The 20625-nt window shown below is 41.2% G+C and overlaps 1 protein-coding gene across 4 annotated transcripts in view; it reads left to right on the plus strand.

Moving 5' to 3' along the window:
- EML4 (EMAP like 4) overlaps nt 1-20625 on the plus strand; it is a 146837-nt gene that overhangs the window by 49820 nt on the left and 76392 nt on the right. For 3 of the 4 annotated variants that reach the window (XM_053973341.1, XM_053973343.1, XM_053973344.1), the window contains exon 1: nt 9819-9977. The exons of the other annotated variant lie outside the window; for it this stretch is intronic. In XM_053973341.1, coding sequence (XP_053829316.1) covers nt 9911-9977 — 67 coding nt within the window. In that variant the 5' untranslated portion in view covers nt 9819-9910. Of the gene's footprint in view, nt 1-9818; nt 9978-20625 lie in introns of those variants that run through there. 4 annotated transcript variants of the gene reach the window in all.

Consider the following 20625-nt stretch of genomic DNA (forward strand, 5'->3'; position numbering starts at 1 on the left):
TTACTCATTAAATCAAGTAATTCTCCTCTGGTGAGACAAAATGAGTGATTTGAATTCTGTCAAGAGCTTAGCAAAGAAAAACACTGAGTTATAAATCTTCTGTTAAGAAAAATCTTGAAATATATGAAGTATAGTCATTTGCAGTCCTCAATTGCTCTCTCTTAACTTTGTTTTAAAGGAGCTGGAAGAAGCTTCCTCCTTGTGAGCCACCTTGCAGGGTGACAGACCTTCAACAAGGTGGTTTTGAGGGTTAGTTCTGCAATACAAATGTGTCTATGCAAGTTTGTTATGTCTGTGCTATATAAGTGTAGGAAAGCTGCAAAAGTGACTTGCAACAATTCATTAATTCCTATAGTTGCTGTAGTAAAATTTTATGCTTTATTTTCATAGGATGTGGCAGAATATTGACCAGTTTGACAGAATAGTGAAAAACTGTGTGTTTGATGGGGAAGAGCATACTTCAAATCTGTTACATTGCCAGTGGGATGCATCCTCAAATGATGCCTAAAGAAACATGCAACACTTAGTGAAAACTTCAGGAATGAGGACTGGAGTTTTCTCGGTATTTAAGCCCATCTTCTTATCACTGTCTAATGCCATTCCTTTTGTTCTGATGTCCTTCAGTATAATTTGGTAGTGCATGCTTTCCTGTAGAAGCCTTCATTTGTGTAGGAAAAACCCTCAGAAACAAACAACCCAAAAAATCAGCACATATTCATGCTGTAGGTACAGGCCGTGGAGAAATAGAATAAAATGTCCAGCATTGCAGGTTTGTTACTTTCAAGCAGATTTTCCTGTGGGCTGTGTTAAGATACTAAATCACTAGCAGTTAGTTGAAGGAAATAGCTGAGTCTTCCTGTTTATAGAGGTAGCAGGCAAAAAACATTGCTACTAAATAAAAGTTACACTGAAATTGTAACATTGTCTGTTGCTCAGCGTCCTATAAGCTTCTGTGGTGATTACAGATCTGCTGATAAATTGTTACTGTTTGTCTTCTTATCTTGTTTTGACTAAAACTTCTTGAACATTCTACAAATTCTTTTGGCCTGAGGACAGAAAAAAAGAGGAATGTGCATTTTTTGGGGAACTTGTATATTGGACTGAATCATTCAATGGTCAGATGTAACCTCTAGTGTGTATGATTTGAAAAAAAATCTGCTAACTAATTTAGATCATTTTACTAAGGTTTGGACATCTTTTATATCTCAAGACTGTCTTGAGGTCAGGTGTCGCTTACTTTAAAAATTTGGAATACTGGAGAGCATCATAGACTGTAAATGTAATGATGCTTTATTATGTCCATAATTTAAAATCTGTGTAACCATGTGCATTTAAGAGTTCTGTAATTCTCCATTTGGTTTTGTGGAGTGCTTTAAACGTGGTGCAAGCTGATATGAAAGTACTTGTAGACCATTTTGTAGCTTCTATTTCAAATGGAAATTGTATGTTCAGAACTTGGTGTTAAAAAAGAAACACACACAATCCCACAAACTTGGATTAAAAGAAGTTATGTGTGAAGGTGTTTGTCAGGTTTCTGCCTAAAAATCTTGTGCTCATTACTCCCCTATGAGGAAAGGCTAGGTGATTTGGGATTGTTCAGCATGGAAATGAGAAGTTTTTGGGGTGACATAATTGTAATCTTCCAGTAACCGAAGGGAGCCTACAGGAACAATGGAGAGGGACTTTTTTACAAGAGCCAATAGTGACAGGACAAGGGGGAATGGATTCAAATTGAGAGTATAGATTCAGTATTTGGAAGAAATATTTTGCTGTGAGAGTGGTGAGGCACTTGCACAGGTTGCCCAGAGAAGCTGTGGATGTCCCATCCCTAGAAGTGTCCAAGGCCAGGTTGGATGGAGCTCTGGGGAACCTGGTCTAGTGGAAGGTGTCCCTGCCCATGGTAGGGGGTGGAACTAAATGGCTTTGAAGTGCCTTCCAACCCAGACCATTCTGTGATTCATTGTATAAACCTACATATTAGCAGCTAGTTAGATGAATACTGTGAACTTCAAACTCTTGCATATTAAAAAAAGCAAATGCTTCTGTAGTCTGTACTAAAAAAAAAGTGCACAAAAATATTTTTTTATTATTTTAGTTTACTTTGTATGCAAATATATAGTTTATTCCTTATCCTAAGATGCTGGGAGCTTAGAGCAGTCAGTACTGTTGTGTCTTTTGCTAGCAAAGTTGCTTTTAGTTGTAACCCTGTGATTCCTAGTATTCTATTCACTTAGCTCATGAACTTCATCCATCTCAAGGAATAGATGAGTAAACTCTTATTTTGAGGCTATAAAACTTGTGATTTCAGTGTGTTCTAGATTGTTCTCTTGTTTTTCAGCTCTTATTACATGACGGTAACTAGGCAGATCTGGAGTACTGGAGTTTCCTGTGGTGAAGTAAGGACATAGTGAGCTTGATCATATGTTGGGGTTGGTGGTTCCACAGTGTGTAGAAATGCCTCTTAGGTAATATGATATCATCAAATTCCTGCTGCTTCTGACCTTTAGTCAGTCTCTGAATCTTTGGTAAGCTGGATTCTTGAAAAATACAACTGCATTTCTTAAAGCCATCAAGGACCTTCTCCATTTTTTGTTGTGTGATGTTTTTCCCCTGTAGAATGGTGTGTCCTTGTCTTGACACAGCTGTTTAGTCGGTCAGATCCCTTAGACCTCTACTGCACATCACAGTTCCCTCTCTCTCTTTCTCCTTCTTTGAAATTAGCCTGTTTGCTCCTTGCTTTGACCTTTAGCTGTCATAACAAGATTGGTGATCCAGAGGAAGAAATTATTTTTTCTGACCTATTGAATGTTTATTTCCTGGCAATACCAACACACTTCTGTAGTCAAGAGTTGACCTTGGTCTCAACTCCTGTGAAAGAGCTACCAGTTAAAATGGTGGGGTGCCATTACTCTTGTCTCTTACTGTCCTTTGGTTACTCTCCAGAGAGAGAGAGGCTGGCAAAGGTGTCAATTGTGCCAGGTTTTTTGTAATACTACTATTCCTACAGGAAGGAAGAATGTCCATATGTTAATGTCCATAGTGTTACTCAGGCTTTCAAGTAAACATGACTTTTAGTCTGGCAGATTTTATTTTTAAGTTAGTTGAAAGGTCTCTTTTGATTTCTGTGTGTGGATCAATGTGATTCCTTCTAAAGACAATTTTTTAACAAGCAGTTTGTGGAAATAGCATGGCTTGTTCTTCGCATTTTATATTCACCAAGTTTTAGGATACTGAGAACACTACTGAAAAGCAAGAGAAGTAAACAGGAATTTCCACACTTGCCTTTTTGAAAAAACACAAATGTATATCTTGTGTGTTTTTCCAACAGCATAGGTCGTAAACCCTGCCTGGGGATTTCACAATAGTTCAATCCTACATTTGTAAATAAAACATGATGTGTATTAGTGTGACCCATTTTCCTTAAGAGTACAAAAATCTTGTTGTCAACTAAATTTAAAGGAATGACATGGATATAAAGCTGTTCCTACAGATTCCCTTTAAACCACTTTGTTTGGTAGTCTGTGCCATCAGAAGGGTAATTAATTTATGGGCAGTACAGCTGCTGTATATAATATGTCAAAACTGTGTGGCTGTAAATGATCTTTTGATAAGGTCAGACTCTGAAGCGGAGTAATACCTTAAGGTCTGACACCTACATCATATTTGCATGTACTAGGTAACATTTAAATAAGAGATGCTGTGAGATCACAAATGGAGACGATCACCCCACCCCTCAGGTGGAAGATTTGGGTTATGCTGGCTGTGCAGAAATCTGGAAGCCAAAAGCTGTTCCTATCAGTGTAGATGAAGCCAGACTGGCACCTGTGAGGTTTGTCCCTCTTCTACATGGCTTGCCATATGTCTGAGCTGTCCTTCGGGATGGGGTGGGGTGATGGCAGTGCAGTCACATGTCACCCCAGTGCACAGCTGAGCTGGTCATCCACAGTGCAAGCCCTCTGTCCATCCCTTAATCAGAACTGGTTTTGTGGGAAGGATTGTGGTTTTTGGTCGGGTTTTTTTTCATAAAGGCTTTTCTACCTTCTCAGCATTTCAGAATGGGTAGTAAATGAGAAACTTGTTGGTGTCTGTCATAAATAGTGTGCTCTTTCAAATTCTCTTGGTTTTATAACTCCTTGTTTATTTTTTACTACTTTTAACAGCAGTAAAAATAGTCACAATTGCAGCAACATGTTAATGGAAACAGCCAGCATCTGGAGATGTTTTTACCTGCAAGAATGACATTTAATCATTTTCTGAAAGGATATGCAACTCTTAAGCAGTGTCGTATTTCTAGAATTAGATATTTTATTTTTAAAGTGCTTTATTGGACAACAGTTCATAGATAGTCTCTGCACTGCTGTTTCCTCAATTCTGCATGGCAGAAGCAATATTTGTCTTTCTGTTGGCATAAGCTAAATAATTAGATAGCAGTCATTTCACCATAGCTCGTCCATAACCATAGCTTTGATGTAACTAAGACCACCAGTTAGTTGTTATTATTAAAACTTTTGCTGATCACTTTCAGAGAATGGAAATGAGTCATATAAAACAACCTTGTACAATTTACCTGTACTTTAAAAAATACCACTTATGCAAATCTTCTGTGTTTGAAGCTCAGCTCTTGATTGAAGATGAAACTGTGATTACCTCCACAAAGATACAGGCTGTATCTAACAAGGATGCTACTCTTCAGACTCTTCGTTTCCTCATGGACACGTTTGCACATTTTCATGGGCCACTACCTAGGTTATGTGGTCCGAACTGTGGTCTGGAACTTATGCCCAACACGAATTTTCAGGAGGAAAAACCTTTTTGTGCCTGTGTTTTAGGTTTAACACTTTTTCATCTTGTCTACTGGATAGGCAGGAAGGCAGCTGCAAGCAGTCTGCTGTGCAAGTGCTCCAGGCAGGCAGCGGAAGGCATGCTACAGCTGTGGTTTGGTGTTAAGCTCAGGGAAATACCAGCCTTACACATTGCCACCCTTCCTACACTCCACATCAGCCTGCCACCACCTCCGTTGTGTTGGTACAGCTGCTGCAGTGGCAAACCCCCTGACAAAAATAGGCATTCCTGTGGTTATTCTTAAAACAGGCATTTGCATTTGGAGGGCTCTGTGTTGTCTGCAGGTTTTCTTTTTCGAAACAGGCAATGTGTTTTTGGACAACAAATATAAAATAAATTTTCCCATTCAGATCACTTTCTTAGGCTGGTTGATCTAGGTTTAGTATGGTTTCGTTTCAAGCTGAATATGGTTTAGTTGAGGACAGCCTCAGGACAAATTTTATGATCCAGTGTACACCTCTTGTTCCTTGTGTTTTGTGCATGCTCATTTGAGAAAAATGCCATAGGATGAAGGAGCTCAGTTTAATCTAGTAAGGGGTGATACAGGAAGGGCCTCAGGCACTGCTGTGTGCTCTCTGCGGCATGCTGCCCTTGCACTGCTTGCCTGGGGACTTCACTCTCTTCTGTATCAGTTTTTATTTTGCTCGGTTTTCTGGCAATGAAGTGTGATTTACAAATGTAGCTGTTTCACAATCTCCTTAAGTCATCCACGGGCAGAGCTGCTGTTGACAGACACTATTCCCACCACTCTTTCCAGAGGGTGCTGCCACCTCCCTGCTGCTGCAGCATGGCTCATTGTGCCATACACCATATGACTGGCCTGGTGAGTTTCCCTGTTTTGATATTGATGAGTTAAGTTTCATGCTGTTCAGTCTCCTGGTGTGCTTCCTTGTGCAGCCCCATGAGCTGTGTTGGCAGGAGCAGGATGAGAATGGGAAGGATGCAGGAGAAGGGCAGGGATACTTATTTTAGCAGTAATGCTGCTGTATGCCAACTCTAAGTGACCTTAATCCTAGTTAAAGGTCCTGCTTTTCATCACTCTTGGAATTGATGCTTCAGGGAATGGAACCTTATTAGGGTTTATTACAGTGCCTGGAGTGAAGAAGAGTGAGCAGAAGCTGCCACATCCCACAGGTGTTAGTGGGAGCACTGGGTCCTGCTAGATCATCCTTGTCCTTTTTAGCTTACTAACCAGGCTCTGAAAACCTCACAAGTACTGCTGGAAACAGATTTGATGCAATGGGCATCCTTAACCAAAGTGTGTTTAATTACTTTGTCTCACTTATGAGATGGTTTTGGTCTGTTGTGCTTGCTAGCTGATAGCAGATATAACATGAATTTAAAAGCAAACTGAAAGAAACTTTTTCCTCCTAAAGATAAAGCAATAGAAGGCTTTAGGAATTGGGTGGTTATTAAAGAAATTACTTTTGTTCTCTCTTTTCTGTGGGGTAAAGCTAATGAAGGCAGCTGCTGAAGGGTGATACTATATGGCAATGAGGTTAATTGCCAACTGAAACAATTGCTGCAGTTTCTTTTCAGAAAGAAGAAAGCAAAATAATTGAAGGCTCATTTTGCTATATATGAGGGAACAAAATTAACTAGTGCTGCCCTCTTGCAGTTGAACAGCAAGACAAGCATTAAACTAGTGTCACTACAGTTACCACTTTGTGATGTTTAGGTACAATTACAGGTTTTATGAATAAAAGATAACCAGGGAGAGTTTCCAGTAATTTTCTGGATGGAGTATAACACTGTGATTGCCTCATGTAGCAACTCTTGGATCTGAAATATCCTAAATCTGAAGGAAATTAAGAAACCCTATTTCCGTGAAAACCAATTTCCAAATTTCGTATGGTAGGTGCTTTCTTAGGAGCAATATCATTTGCCAAGGAAGCCCAATAGATAATCTTCCTCTCTCCTTTTTTTTTTTTTCTTTCTTTCAGTACTAAAGATATCCTGAGTGCAGGAGTCTGTTCTGCAGCTGAGGACATGGTGACTTTGGTGGGGACACCTCTGATTTACTCAGTTAGTTCTGGGTGACTGGAAGGTAATTTTTGAGAAGGGACCCACAGGGACCTGCTTTGTCCTTCTCTTCACATGCAAGTGGTGACTCTGAAGAGTTCATGCCTTCCTATGGCTGTGTTCAAAAAGAGGAGCCATTTGCTCCCTCCTCTGAAGAAAAGGAACATTGGAGTGTTTTTTTGACTCCTGAAAATCTGAAGTATGTCTAAAATCATTCCTTTTTTACTGGTGCTGCTGCAGTCTGAGACGTTCACTGTTCTAAACAACACCAGATGTGTGGTGTTCCTAAATATATGTATGTTGGGGATAAACAAGAAATGAACTAATCTGTACTTGTACAGTGTACAGAGCTCCATTCCTGGTCTTTAACAGGCTTTTTTTTTTTTTGTTAGATTGAACAGTGTTAGTTTTTTTCATAGTGTAGCAATGCACTTTGCACTGCTAATAATCTGAGAGTTTTTTCCTAAGGAAATACATTGTGTATGTGTTTTATTTTGGTATATGCCATATTTTAAGGTTTTTTTTTTCATTATTTGTGCCTATATAAAATACTTAAAAAAGCACTTCCTCATCACCCACCATTCATATTAAGTAACAGCAGGAAAGAGGGACCTGACACAGTGCTTAGGCTTGAAAAGTGTAGAGATAGATAGCTGTTGAAGATAGGTGGCTTAGAAGGACAGGTATGATAGAAGAGCCAGAGACAAAAGAGTGAAAAATCCTAATGAGAAGGTAAGGTGGTTGTCATGAGAGATTTAAAGGTAATTTGAGGAATTTTGATCAAGTCTTCAGCTGAGCAGGGAACAAGAGATGGGTGGGTTGAGAGTCCTTCTGCCATTTTCAGGGTGTGCTGTATACACTAGGCCTTCTGAAATCTTATTTCAAAAACTATACTTCTGAGGATCATGCTGATGGTACTCTGACATTTGCTTTGGTTCCTTCTGTCTCATCTTGTATGCTTTTTTTTTTTGATGGAGCAGACACTAAGCTCTGTTTAAGATACCCAGAAATAGCAGTGTTTCATATTCATTTTACACTAAGAGAGCCTAACCTTTTTAATATGATCTGATTTACTTACTTCAAAATTGATATATTCTGGAAGAAATTTATTGATGTGAACTACAGTGGATGCTTTTTGCCAGTGGCATGTAATGTGTCATTGTTCAGAGCACTAATGGCCACTTAAGATTGCAAATCAAGCCTTTTTCTGCTCTTGGCACTGATCTAACTAGTACATACAATGTCTGTTTGGCCTCATGGGGCATTCTGCCTGTCATTTCTTCCAAGGATTCATAGTTGTATTGGGAAGTATGTTGAATTTGAAAGGTGACCAAAGTGTGTGTGTTAAATTAGTCTGTCTGCCCAACCCACCCAAGATAAGACTCAGTGTTTCGTCTTGCAATTAAGATTGTTCAATGACTTGATGCAACATAGGGGTTGGGATAAGTTGGGAACGTGGGTTCTTGGTCAACCCCAGTGCCACAGCTGTGTGTTGAGGCCCATGGCTTCATTAGGGTCCTTTATTGTGTGCCCTTGCCTTTTACGCTTTATCATCTTCCACCAGGCAGTTTCCTAGTCCTATCCTCTTTTATTAATCACAGTAGTTGTCTGGCTGACTTCATGCTGCAGAGCTGTGTTCAGCTGACTGCCATCTCTTTTTTTAGATCACTGCAGAGGTCGATTCCTCCAGTAGATCAGGAGCTGTTGGAAAAGAAATATACTACTGTAGTTATGTAGATTGTTAATCCTGGGGAAAACACACAAAACCAATTGTGTGCTGTCTTAATTATATGTCTTCTTATGAACCTGTTAACCTTATCATCAACTGTTTCTAATGGTGGAAAAAAAGTGCTGCCCCTCCTTGTTTTTTGAATGGAGACACAGGCTTCCCCTCCCCCCCCCTTTTTTTTTTTTTACTATCCCACTCTTTTCTGGAAATCTAAACTTTAATCCAGAGTTATTTAATATGCTTGCAAATCTCGAAAATAATAAACTATTTCAAGTATGATAGAAGAGTCAAAATACATGCAGTACAATATTCACAAATAGTTTTGTTTTGACATTTATCTTGCTGTAGTCGTCCTGCCAATTGGCTTCAGGCACGGCTACCAAAAGAATGAACACATGTTGCATTCATTAGTTCTCATCTGGCTGTGCTTCGTCTTGCAAGACAGACAAAATCATGATCACATTAAATAGATTGTAATGCATTTGTAATACGAGTTCCCTTCTGCTGAACAGAATGATAGCTTTGCAAAGCTGCTGCTTTTAAGCCGTGATATTTTGCTTAGTTTTCATATAATGGATATGAGTATATTGCCAGTGATGTCATTGCTTTTTCGTCTCGAAACGATGTCATGTGAAAAATATTCCAGTATAATACTGGAGCGAACTGCTGCCCCCTTTTTCCCCGCCGTGTGAACTCCCGTGTCACTGCTCCTGTCACTCCTCGTGTCGCGCTGTGGCTGACGATAGATAGATGTGTGCCGTTTCTGACAGACAGACATGCTTTGAAGCACTAATGGTTTATCTGCATCTGCCGAGGGTATTGTCGTTAGTCAGTGCTGGTGATTCTTTATGCCCCGAGGGGGGACAGACGGATGCCTGTGTCCGTGCGGCGCTGTGCCCCCGGCCGTGAGCACCGTGCGGCGCGGTGGCACCGGGGCGGAGAGGTCGGTGTCCGACTGCTGCGGTGCCCGGTGGGGAGGGTGCAGAACCCTGCCCGTGCGCGAGCAGCTGCTGCTTTCCCGTTCGGAGGCAGCCCGGCGGGCTCCTCTTCCCGGCCGAGCAGGCCCCGGGGGGCCGCGGCCCCCGGCCGGAGCCGCCGCGAGCGCGTGGCCGCCGCCTGCGGGCGGCCCCTCCCCGGGCCCCGGCCCGGCCCGCCCCCGACCTCCCGCGCTGGCTCCGGGGCAGGGGGACGGGCGGCGGGACCAGCAGGGCTCGGTGGCCCGGGACCGTGTGCTGGGTGCCCGCCAGCCGGGCCGGGGCTCGGGAGCTCTCGCTGAGGCGCGGCGGGGCCGGCTCGGCGCCGCTGGCGGCCGCGGGGATGGAGGAAGGCTTGTCCTGCCTGGCCGCAGCCTGCGACCCCTCGGCGCTCGCCACCTTCTGCACGGGTAAAGTACCACGTCGGGAGGGCTTGCTCAGGATGATCCCCAGCGCGCTCCGCTCCGCATTTCCCATCCCTGCAGGGCAGAAAGGGAAGCCTGTCAGCGCCGGGGTAGGCTCTGCCCTGCGAGGTGTGAGAGTGGCTCCGCGGCCCCGTCAGCAGCCCGCAAGGTGTGCTTGCCCAGGGGCTGGAGGGGCTCGCTGCCGTGCGCCATCCGCACCGCGAGAAATTGACAAAAGAACGACTAGTAAATAAAATCGGAAAGCGTGTGGATAGCAGAGGAGGCGACAGGGCGATAAAGATGACGCTAACGCTGGCTGGACAGGAGGCTCGGAGCAGTGTGGGGCTGAGGCTGGGACAGGGAAGAGTTTGGTGCGAGGGACCTTTTGCAGCCCTCGTGGAAGGGCGGCTCTGGCGTGTCCAGCCTTTCCTTTGGACCTCTCGGCTTGAAGCTCTCCGAGGGAAGAGCCGGAGGAAGCCCCGGCGGGACTCGCGGGGCCTCAGGCAGGCGGCAGTAAAGGCTCGTTCAGCGTGGGGAGAGCAGAACTGCGCCTGCTGCTGCTTTCTCTGCCTGGGGAACCTGTCTTTGCCCTTCAGAACTAAGGTTTTTTTTCCATTCTCCCTTTATTTTTACCCGTGTCATAGTAAAAATGAAATATTTCAGTGCATATTTCCTTTCTTTAAACAGCTGCCCTCAAAACAGCCTCTCTTGAGTGCGAATTAGGTAACTAATTGTAGCGTTCTGACCGTAGCTACCAAAACTATATGGACTTAAAAAGACCAACCAAATAACCCTAACCAAGAAATCCTATGAGAGATAAAGCATGTTCCTCTTGTACACCGAGTGGAGGTGTTTTACTACGAATGAAACAGATATCAGCGAGTCCCCGTTCTTTGTTTGCTGATTCATGCCGTGCAATTTGGATACAAACGCAGCATCTTGCATGTGAAACGTGCGGCCGAAAATATGGTGGTCTACAGAAAAGTTTTCTTTAAACAAAAAAAAAGCAAGCACTTAATGCGTAGATTTCTATGGGCATTTAGTGGAAGAAAAGAATGACCTTGCTATAGTGTGCTTTGTTAACGTGAGCAATGTGCACTGTACTTCATCTGCTTCAGAATTCAAAGCATTTGGTTTAGAATTCAAGATGTTGCAACCCTCAAGAAAGAGGGGAGGGTAAATTGGAAATGTTAGCATCTTTAGTGCTTTATCTGACTTTTTTGCAGGCTTGCAAGGATTTTTACTGTACAGAAGAAAAGCTAATGTTTAGCTGTTTGTCTTCAGAACAAAGTTCAAAAGAACAGCATTTTTAATGGCTATAGCTTGGAGCTTTGTTACCAATATGTAGAGGTTTATGTGACCAACATTTCCACTGACTTTAATGGCTTTTAACAGGAGTTTCTGTGATTGTCTGTACAAAATGTGTCTCAAACTTTAGCTTGAGGCTTATCTTGAAGTTCCAAAGGGAGTGGGACATAATGGACTTACCTTTGAGATTTGTATAGAAATATAAGAAAATAAGATGCAAGAAATGCATTCTTTTCTGAATGCATATGTTCTATTTTAACTTTCTTCTGTGTCTTAGGAAATTATTTTTTCTAAAATCTTGATAAAAGACTGATCATTTTGCTGTATAAGAGTTGGCATTTTTAATTAAAAGAAAACATGGCTTTGACTATTCGTAGCGGGGTAGTGTGTTTTGTTGATTTAAAACTTGATTCCTACTTGTACGGTTAAACCTAATACACCTTTATATCAGGTTTTCCAATGACTGTGTGTTGGCTTGGGTGTAAAGTTAGAGTGATAAGAAACTGGTATGATGGAGAATCAACAAGTGCTTTGTTCCTGTGAAATTTCTAACTTCAGCCTTGAGGGCTTTTAGCAACTTTGCACTAGTAACAAGTATGGAAATGCCTGAGATTAAGTTATAGAAAGTATCTTTTTTTTCTTCTTTTTGTTGGGCTATACATGCTCATTCTTGCTTTATTTAATGGAGCTTTAGGCTTTATACTAACAGTAGGGTATTTCTGGTGAGGGTTTTGGGTATAGCTTTTTTTTTTAATAAGCATCCTGTAGTGATATACTTTGCCATAGGAACTTTTCTGCCTTTAATCGTGATTTGTTTTGTGCACAAGTGTCATTGTACATACCTCTAATTGCCCATTTCTTGCCAAAGCTAAAAATTAATTCCTAATTCAGCATTAAACAACTAGCATTTCCTTTTAACATATGGGGTACAAGTGCTGTTAGGCAGCTTGTCTGGTGTCAGTAGGAAAGACTTTTTTTCCTTTTTCTAATTAGCCTTTAATAATTAAAGCTAAGGCAAAGACATGTCCCTTAGGAAGAGCATAGCTGTCAAATTGGATATAGGCTGGAATTTATCTCAGACAATACAGATCAGGATAGAAATTTTCAGTTTGACCAAGGAAAATATTTACCTGCAAACAAATATTCAGTTGGCATGCTTCTAGATTAAATATTCACCTCCAGTGACACTTGGCATTGAAATTGGTATTTATAAATGGACAAAAAACCAAACTCCAACATCCTAGTATTTTTAAGCTTGATTGCTTTCAGACTCTTGATTTGTATGCATTTGTCTTTAATATTAAAACTTGTAAAGAGTTTGCTTAGGGTTTTTTCACAGTGGGGTTTGGCCAGTTTCTGGAGACATTGATGGCAATGGTGGGGTTCTGTCAGTGGCTCTGCGGGGTTTCTCTGGGGGTGACACTGAGTCTGCCTTGGGCTTGGTGCCTCTGGCAAGGGGTTGTCACTGTGTTGTGGAGGACACCTCGACTGGCAGTGGCATTGCCACCTGTCTCGCTGGCAGGCAGTGAGAGTGGCTGGCACATACTGCTGTTCCTGCTGCCTTGCTTCCCTGCACAGGTGCTGGTGCAAAAGTATTTAATTTGAATTAGTATCTGACATAAGGGACTGTGCTGTAGGTATTTGGGTGTTACATGAGCCTTTTTCTTTCTAGTGCATGCAGTGCTATGCGTACACAACACAAAATTTCAAATACTAGAGATATATAATAGAGGTTGGGAGGGGGTTTCATCTCACGCTATTTAGAAGCCCAGTACCGTGTCTCCATACAGGTCTCTTTTCTTTCTCTTCATAGTTACCTTTTAAAACTGTAGTATCATTTTTGGGTAACATTTTTTTCTGTTTTGCCAGTTAAGATCTCTAGCTGGCTCCCAGCAGTTCTAGGAACATGTATTATCAGAAGGGGGTTGAGAGGATAATAGTGACTTGTGCAGGGTAATGGTTAGCCTTTTTAGCAGTTGCAGAATGTAATTCCAAATTGAAGTAACTGCAAGCCACACTTGGAAGTTGCTGAAGTATCGAAATTGGTGAAATGTCAGAGGTGGAGTTGATGCAGCAAACTTGTCATTAAAGGTCAGCTGGAAAGGTTCAGACAACAAACACTTTCTCAGTACCAAGTCTTTGCTCTCAAAGTTTGAGTAATGCCCCGATTAAAAAAGTATCTTTATGAACCCTATGTCACATCCCTGCTTGACACAGAGAAGTAAGTTCAGCAGGAAAGAGGTAGCATTGGAAACTTCCCTCTTGCAGCAGGCTTTTTCAACCTGCTCCTTCTGCATGGAGCCAGAGCAGCTTTGAGAGCAGAATTTGCAAAGAAATACAGGAAAAGTGCTGGACATGCAGCTCCTGCCCTGTGAGCAGGGAAGAAGGAATAACCAGACATCACAGCCATTAGTCACAGCACAGTGTGTTAAGAAGATGCCCTTGTGCATCATAAAAAGAGGATTTAGACATGTCTTCTTGCTTTGCTCTCCTCTTCCAGCATCTTTTTTGTTCTTTGTATGTTCTAAAAATGGATGAATTTGTTGGGGTTTGCCCTTGTTTGTCTGTGAAGGTCTTCAGAAGCATTTAAAACCATGGTAATAGCCACAATCTAATTTGTGATACCTGTGAAATGCATCAAAGGGAGTGTTCACTTCCCTGAGAACCTGGTTTGAGTTGACCCTTTGGGTTTTTGCAGGATTTGACTTATTTGGTAAATAAATGCCACAGTGTCTTGAGCATTAAGGTATTTTTTGAGATTGCTTTTCTTGGATGATAGAGGTGAAAAAATCAGAGCTGCAAGTGTCACCCTGAGTGTTTTGCATTGATGGTGTGCAGTTTCTGTACTGGGGTTATGTTGTGTGTGTGGTGGCAGAGTAGCTCCAAGGGCTGTTGGGCAGGGGTATGGCCAGAGCTGGTCAGTGAGCTGATCCAACTGAAAACTAACTGGGGGTGGAAAAAGTTTTCTATCAGGTAGCCACCAAAAATTATGTCCTGCAGCAGATACTGGAGCAGAAAAAGCAGCCTGATCCTTCAACGAAAATTACCCCTTTTAGCAGCAGCCCACAGTTTGACTGGCTTAAGAACAAATGAAACCATGCCCAAGACAGTACTACAGACTGAATCAATACTAAAATTAGAACTATCTGTTGTTTTGATTTTTGATTTGATCTTAATGTAAAGAAGCAAACTCAGTGTCTCCCAGTGTTTCTGCTTGCTTTCAGCTTCAGAGTCTTGAAAGATTATTTATGAACAACATTGAACTGAAGAAAACATCTAATGGCTTTCACTGAAGAAATTTTCTAATTGCCCATCTTCACAATATTCTATGTATTTTTGCAGTCAAGGAGACCTCTAGGCATGTAATGAAAATTAAAAAAAAAACTGACAAACTTTTTTTCTTTAAAGGATGCAGTTCAAACTTTTAAAAGTATCACTCTGTATGTATTATAAATAATTCTGTTTTGTTAGAATTTTGTTCAGTGTGGGGCAGAGCTGTGCTCCTAGGCCTGCTGTGGCAGGGTCACTTGTCCTTTCCACTTTTCTGGGAATTCTTCCCCAGCTCCCCCAGATATACATGTTGCGTGTCACAGGGTGCTCTGGCATGAGAACTTTGTACTGTGCAACTGTGCAGGCTGCAAGAATGGTCACACCTAGTTAGAGTGTGGGCTTGCACGGGAGTTGCAGAGGGCTAAGTGAAGGCGGAAACTTGGAGCATGTTGACACAGTAGGTTAGTAAATGTGGATTAGTAGGTTAATCAAGCTGGCATTTAGTCTTGAGTAAGAGCAGTGTGCTTGTGCAGTTACAGCATGGAAGCTGTGAGGCTGTTAACTCTCTCTTGGGTTCACTCCCTACTGATTTATGTGACCATACTCCATGTTGCAGCCCAAAAACCATATTTTGGTAAAATTTAAAGTTGTCAAACAAGATTATTGGAAAGGTGAGAAGATGCTGAAAAGTTATAAAGTAATTTTATTCCTGTTTATATATTCTGTTGTGGTGGGAGAAATATTTTTTCATGCATGAAGGATCCTGTTATTTTGGTTGGCAGTATTAATGTGGAAATAGTATCCTCCTGGATGGTTCTTTTATATGTATAAATAGCTGAATTAGCATAGCTAATGCTTAGTAAGTATATGTGGAATTAATCAGTCCTAAAACATAAGCATTTAGTGGAATAAACTAGATAATTCAGTGGTTTAAGATAATAGCTGCTTTCAGAGTAACTATTATCTTTTTGGCTTTAGATTGTTCCCTCCACAGTTATCAAACAAATACAGATCTCCAGGGTTTAAAAAAGAGAATGAAACTGAATTGCAAACACTGGAGACCTATAATATGTAGCTTTTTCTAGAGTACTTTTCACTTTATGAGTTGGAGTGTATTAGTAAAAAATCTGTAAACTTTATTTCTGTGGGTTCAGGCAGGCCTAATCTAGCATTGCTGTTCCTGATCTGTTATGAAAGGCTGGAAATGTTACCCAGTGATAACCAGAGAACAGCTCTGACATAGGTCTGCAAGGGACCGACAGCTGATTAGCAGTGGTGGGTTGAATGGCAGTTCAGAGGCTCTCTGGTTGCATTGGTGCTCATGTACTTTTGCAGAAAAACTTTCCTACTTTTTTTTTTTTTTTTTTTTTTTTTTTTTTTTAATTGAGTCCTTTAGCAAATAAAACTTTCTCTTTCTGCAGTGGCTTTGATTGTTATCAGTTCTTGACTGACTAATGCCTTAATTTTGATAAAGAAGGCAGTAAATGGGAAAAAACACAACTAACTTGTAATTTGTGACACCGCTGTTACTTAGACTCAACTATATTCAAGTTTTGTTTTTCTGTTAAGTATTTGTAGCACTTGCAGTATTTGTAATACTGGGCATATCCGTGATCAGTCACTATTGCTCTTTGCAAGGCTATGTTTTTTTTTAACCTGAAAATTGTTACTTTGTAGCAAATAGTAGGAAAAAAAGAAACCTGGAGATTTTTTATGCTTCAGAGACTCTGTCTGTAAGAAGATCAGTAATCTGTTTATGATACAAAATGTGATATATTTAAGCAACTTTGATAGATATATCCCTTTTGAGTGTACAAAATTTGGCAAGCATTCCATACAGAAGTGTGCTTCCCTACAGGATCCTTTGAGAAGAAAGGAAAAAGTATCCTTACAGAAAGGCATTTTTCCCATGTAAGCAAATTCCATGCACATATGCATGTGATTTATCAACAGTGACTGTGATAGTTCAATTTTGTGTAGGACTTCTACATAAAATATCTTCAAGGTGAAATTTTAGAAGGTCTTAGCCCGCCTATGCCAACCAAAGTGTTCTGTTCAGTGATTGATTTTTCTCTGGGAAGTTGTAGCATCATGTAACACTGTTTCTGAGTGTGTTTGCTTTGCTTCAGTTCTGAAATCTGCTTTGTGGTTTGGCCTAAATAAAGGTGAGACTTAATTCCTCCCTTTTCTGGGGAGTTTTCCATGTTAGGTGTAATAGTGCCAGGATTAGCAACTGAAATTATGTTTGAAACTGGTTTCAGTTTTATGTATTCATTTCTGCAGAAGCGGTTTAACTGCAGCTTTCAAATAAAATAGATGTGCAGTCACACATAGAGATGTCTGTCATGCTGTTCAAGAGTTCTTCCTTGTCACGTATTAAATTGGTTTCATTTCATAATTACATAATGTGTTTATAGGGCATTTGTGGGAACTTGTTGATAGTGTCCTTGCTAAGGAGAGTGCAGCAACACCTGGTGACGTGTCTGCAGTCTGTATTGTTTAAAATACTATCTTTGCAAAATAACAAATGTAAATATTGATGTTTCTACAGCTCTTGAGAAGCAGTGTGTTGCAGGACAGTCAGTCTCCTGTCAGGCAGTAGCAGCTGCAGCAGCAGGAAAGGTGTGAGCAGTGATTTCCACCCACACCTTGTTTACAGCTGTTACTTCACCAGGGCTGTTTAATTGCTAATGTAACAAAACAAAAAATCTTAACTAACGAACCAGTCAGTTTAATTGTATTTATACTCAGTCTCCCTTTTTAAGAGTGGCTGTTGACTTTCACCAGCATAGATACTTCTTATTGCTCTCTAGCTTGTATTTTCTCTGACACACAATGTGCAGATATTCCATTTATTTCTCACTAGTTCCTCCTGTGTAGTAACCGAACTGGAGACTGTGACTAATGTGTGATGAGTAGTTGTAGATACCACCTTCCAGGCTGGCTGTGTGGGAGCCATGTGCTTTATCCTTGAAATCAAGCAGATGGCTTAGCTGTGTCTATAGTATGACTGGTCTTCATGGACATGGGTTAGTTCTTTTCTATGCAAAAAAACCCCAACCCAGCCAAACTGCTGTGGATTTGGTTCCACCTGGAGCAAACACGAGCTGTTGTAAAGATGTTCCTCTAATACCAAAGCTGCAAGCAGTTGCAGAAGCTATGGAAGCTTCTTGGTGGAGGAAACAAAAGCAGGATTTTGCTGCTGTTGCAGGTGTTGAGTTGGATCAAGTTTGTGATTAGAGAGCTTTAGTCTTGCATTCCCAAGAAACAGTGGATTTAAAAAAACATCAAAACCAAACCTTGTGTCTGTTCTTGCTTACAAGACAGAGGAGAGGTAGAATGGCTGTGATATGGTATCCCCTGCAGCAGGGAGGGTAACATTTGTATCGCAGAGCTGGGTTAAGGGATGCAGGAGATGCTGCCCAGGGGGATGGATAAAGCATGACGACCTTGCAAGCGCAACCGGCTGCTCTGGCCCTGCTGCAGTAGCATGAATACTCCCACCAGAAGGCTTGTCTCTCAGAGGCTGTTTTTTCAAGGGAGGGAGTGGATTGTCACCCCTAGGTTTTGGATAAAAAAAATACAAAGAGGGACAGTAACTCCTCAAGGTCGCTTTATTTTGTCAGAGTGAAGTTCACAGTTGGTGTTTTACTGAATGGGCTCCGGTATGGGGAGGTAATAAAGCAGCAGCCACATAGGGATGTGAGTAAGTGGAAGGAATTCCTATACCTGAAATACCAGAAAATTAAGATAAGGCAGTGAGTTGGTGAGTCTATTTCAAAACAGGTTTTCCCTTTATCTGAAATTGCTGTGTCCTGTGACTTGGCATGATAAGAGCCATGAAATAGCGCTGTGTACACCAGCATTGGTGCCTCCCCCTGCTCTGGGATAAGCACGTTTCTGCTGAGCACAAAAATGCTCAGATCCTGCTTTTTCCAGCAGTGCTGAAAGGGAAGGCTTTCCCTGCAGGGTAGATGACTGTTTTGGGAGAAGGAGGTCTGTATTTCTTTGGGAAAGGAAATTAATACTACAGGCCAGGTTTCTGTTTTTCTTGATGGAGTTTTGCATAGTGGCACTTACGATAGATTGGCTTAGAATAGCACAGAATGAGATCAAAGAAACGGTTTGTACAGTGGTATTTTTGATGTTACAAATTAGATATTTATGAGTCCTGGGGGAAAGAAATGCACAGCATGATGAAGCAGCCAGTACAAAAATTTCAGAAACATTCCAGTACTTTTATTTACAGGGATAATGTCTAACTTGATTTCTAGATAACAGAAACTAGAGATTATTCATTTGTGTGCCAGGAGCTGAGATGAGTAGAATTTTGTAAGAAAACATGGCATGGTACAAAATAAAATGTGTCCATAAAAGAAGAGGCTATTTTGCATTGCTTGATGTTATCTCACTTAATGATATTGGTGCTTTTCTGTTTTGCTGCTGAAATGGTACTCTAGAATTGATGAGAATATAGCAATCTTAGAGTAGAAACTTCTTTCCTCTAGGGTAAAAAGTACTTGTTAAAAGCATATCACAGATGAAAACCCAGTTGAGTTAGTTGCCCAAATAAGCAATAAATATTTAAGATATTGGAAGATTGCCATAAGTGTCAGATTGAAAGTATGTTGGTACTACTGAATTCATATACTTTACAGCAGAGGAGATGCGCTGCCAGTAATGGGGAATGTTGGACTTGACCTGTGTTGTTGCAATCTAAAGATTAAATGTTTTGCAAACTTGGATTTATTCACGTGTTACTAGAAAAGTTTGTTTTGGAAATAGAGCTTGGATAATCAGAGGTAAGCTGTATGAATTGGGGCTTAAATTCTGAAAAAGAAAAGTTTCTAAATATATAGACACTTCTTTGAGCATGAATTAGCATCATCATTCTGACAAAAGCAGTTAAAAAATAAGCGGCACTGGGTGGAGGGAGGGGTGCAGAGAGAGATGGAGAATCTGAGATTACTCTTTTTTTTTTTTCTTCTTCCCCTCCCCCCCCCTTTTCTATTTTCAGGCCTCCACACCAACTTCCTTGCCTGCCACACAACTGCTGGTACCTGTCTGTGCAAATGAGTTTGCAGAGTATTCCAGGAAAAACATTGTTTCACATGGTCCCATATTTCTCTGTGAACTCTGTGTGTTTGCTGGGCTTTGTGATGTTTTGGATAGCAGTAGTTTTGTCTGAGCCTGACTGGTTATCATCATTCATTGTGTCGGGCAGATTAGTGACAATTAATGCTGCCATCTTTTTGTAGATATGTGCATTAAAGACACAAGGTTAAAGAAGAGTGTTCCAAGTGGGAAGTCAGATGGAACTTAAAAGCTAGAATTAGAGTTGGCCTTCAAGACTGTATTGAAATCATATAGGTAGTAAGATGCATGGAGGAGGTCATAGTCTCTTCCAAGTTAGAACTCTGAAAAGGTGATTCTTCCTATAAAAGCGGATGGTTGGTATTTTGAGTTAACTTTATTTTCTTTGTGTGTCTCTCTCTTATTTTTATGGGAAGGCTCTTAATCTTGCTTATTGAGAAATTGCATGCATTTAAACGCTGACCTTGCTGCAGCACTCAGGGTAGCACTTAGGGTACAGCCCACAAGTGTTAATTAACCTTTAGGCAGTGCAGGATGATGAATTTCATTTCATTTAACAGATAAAGAGTGGTGTTAAAAAGAGATTAAGGTCAAAAGCATCTGCTAATTACCTAATTTTCTAATTAAGTAGTTGCCTAAATTGAAATTAGAAAGGCTTGATTGTCAAAGTGCATAGGAAGGAATGACCTGTACATGTCAAAACCTGATTGCTCCTGTCAGGTTTACCTGTGAGAGCTGAAGTCTGGTATTTTGGGTTAGGCACAACATGTAGGCTTCTCTGCAATGAGGCTTTGGGAGTGCAGGAGAGATGCTTTCCTGTTCTTGGTGTCCTGCTGTGGCCACCCTGGAGCCCCAGGCAGTGGCTGACGTTGTCTCTATCCTACAGAGCTAAAGCCTGTTGAGTTTCTCCATAGGGTGGCTTGGATGCCATCTGCTTTTGGTGCAGGGAGGTGAGTGGTGGCTGAGCCTTCAGTGAAGAGGA

The sequence above is a fragment of the Vidua macroura genome, chromosome 3 (genome assembly GCF_024509145.1).
Source record: "Vidua macroura isolate BioBank_ID:100142 chromosome 3, ASM2450914v1, whole genome shotgun sequence".
NCBI lineage: Eukaryota > Metazoa > Chordata > Aves > Passeriformes > Viduidae > Vidua > Vidua macroura.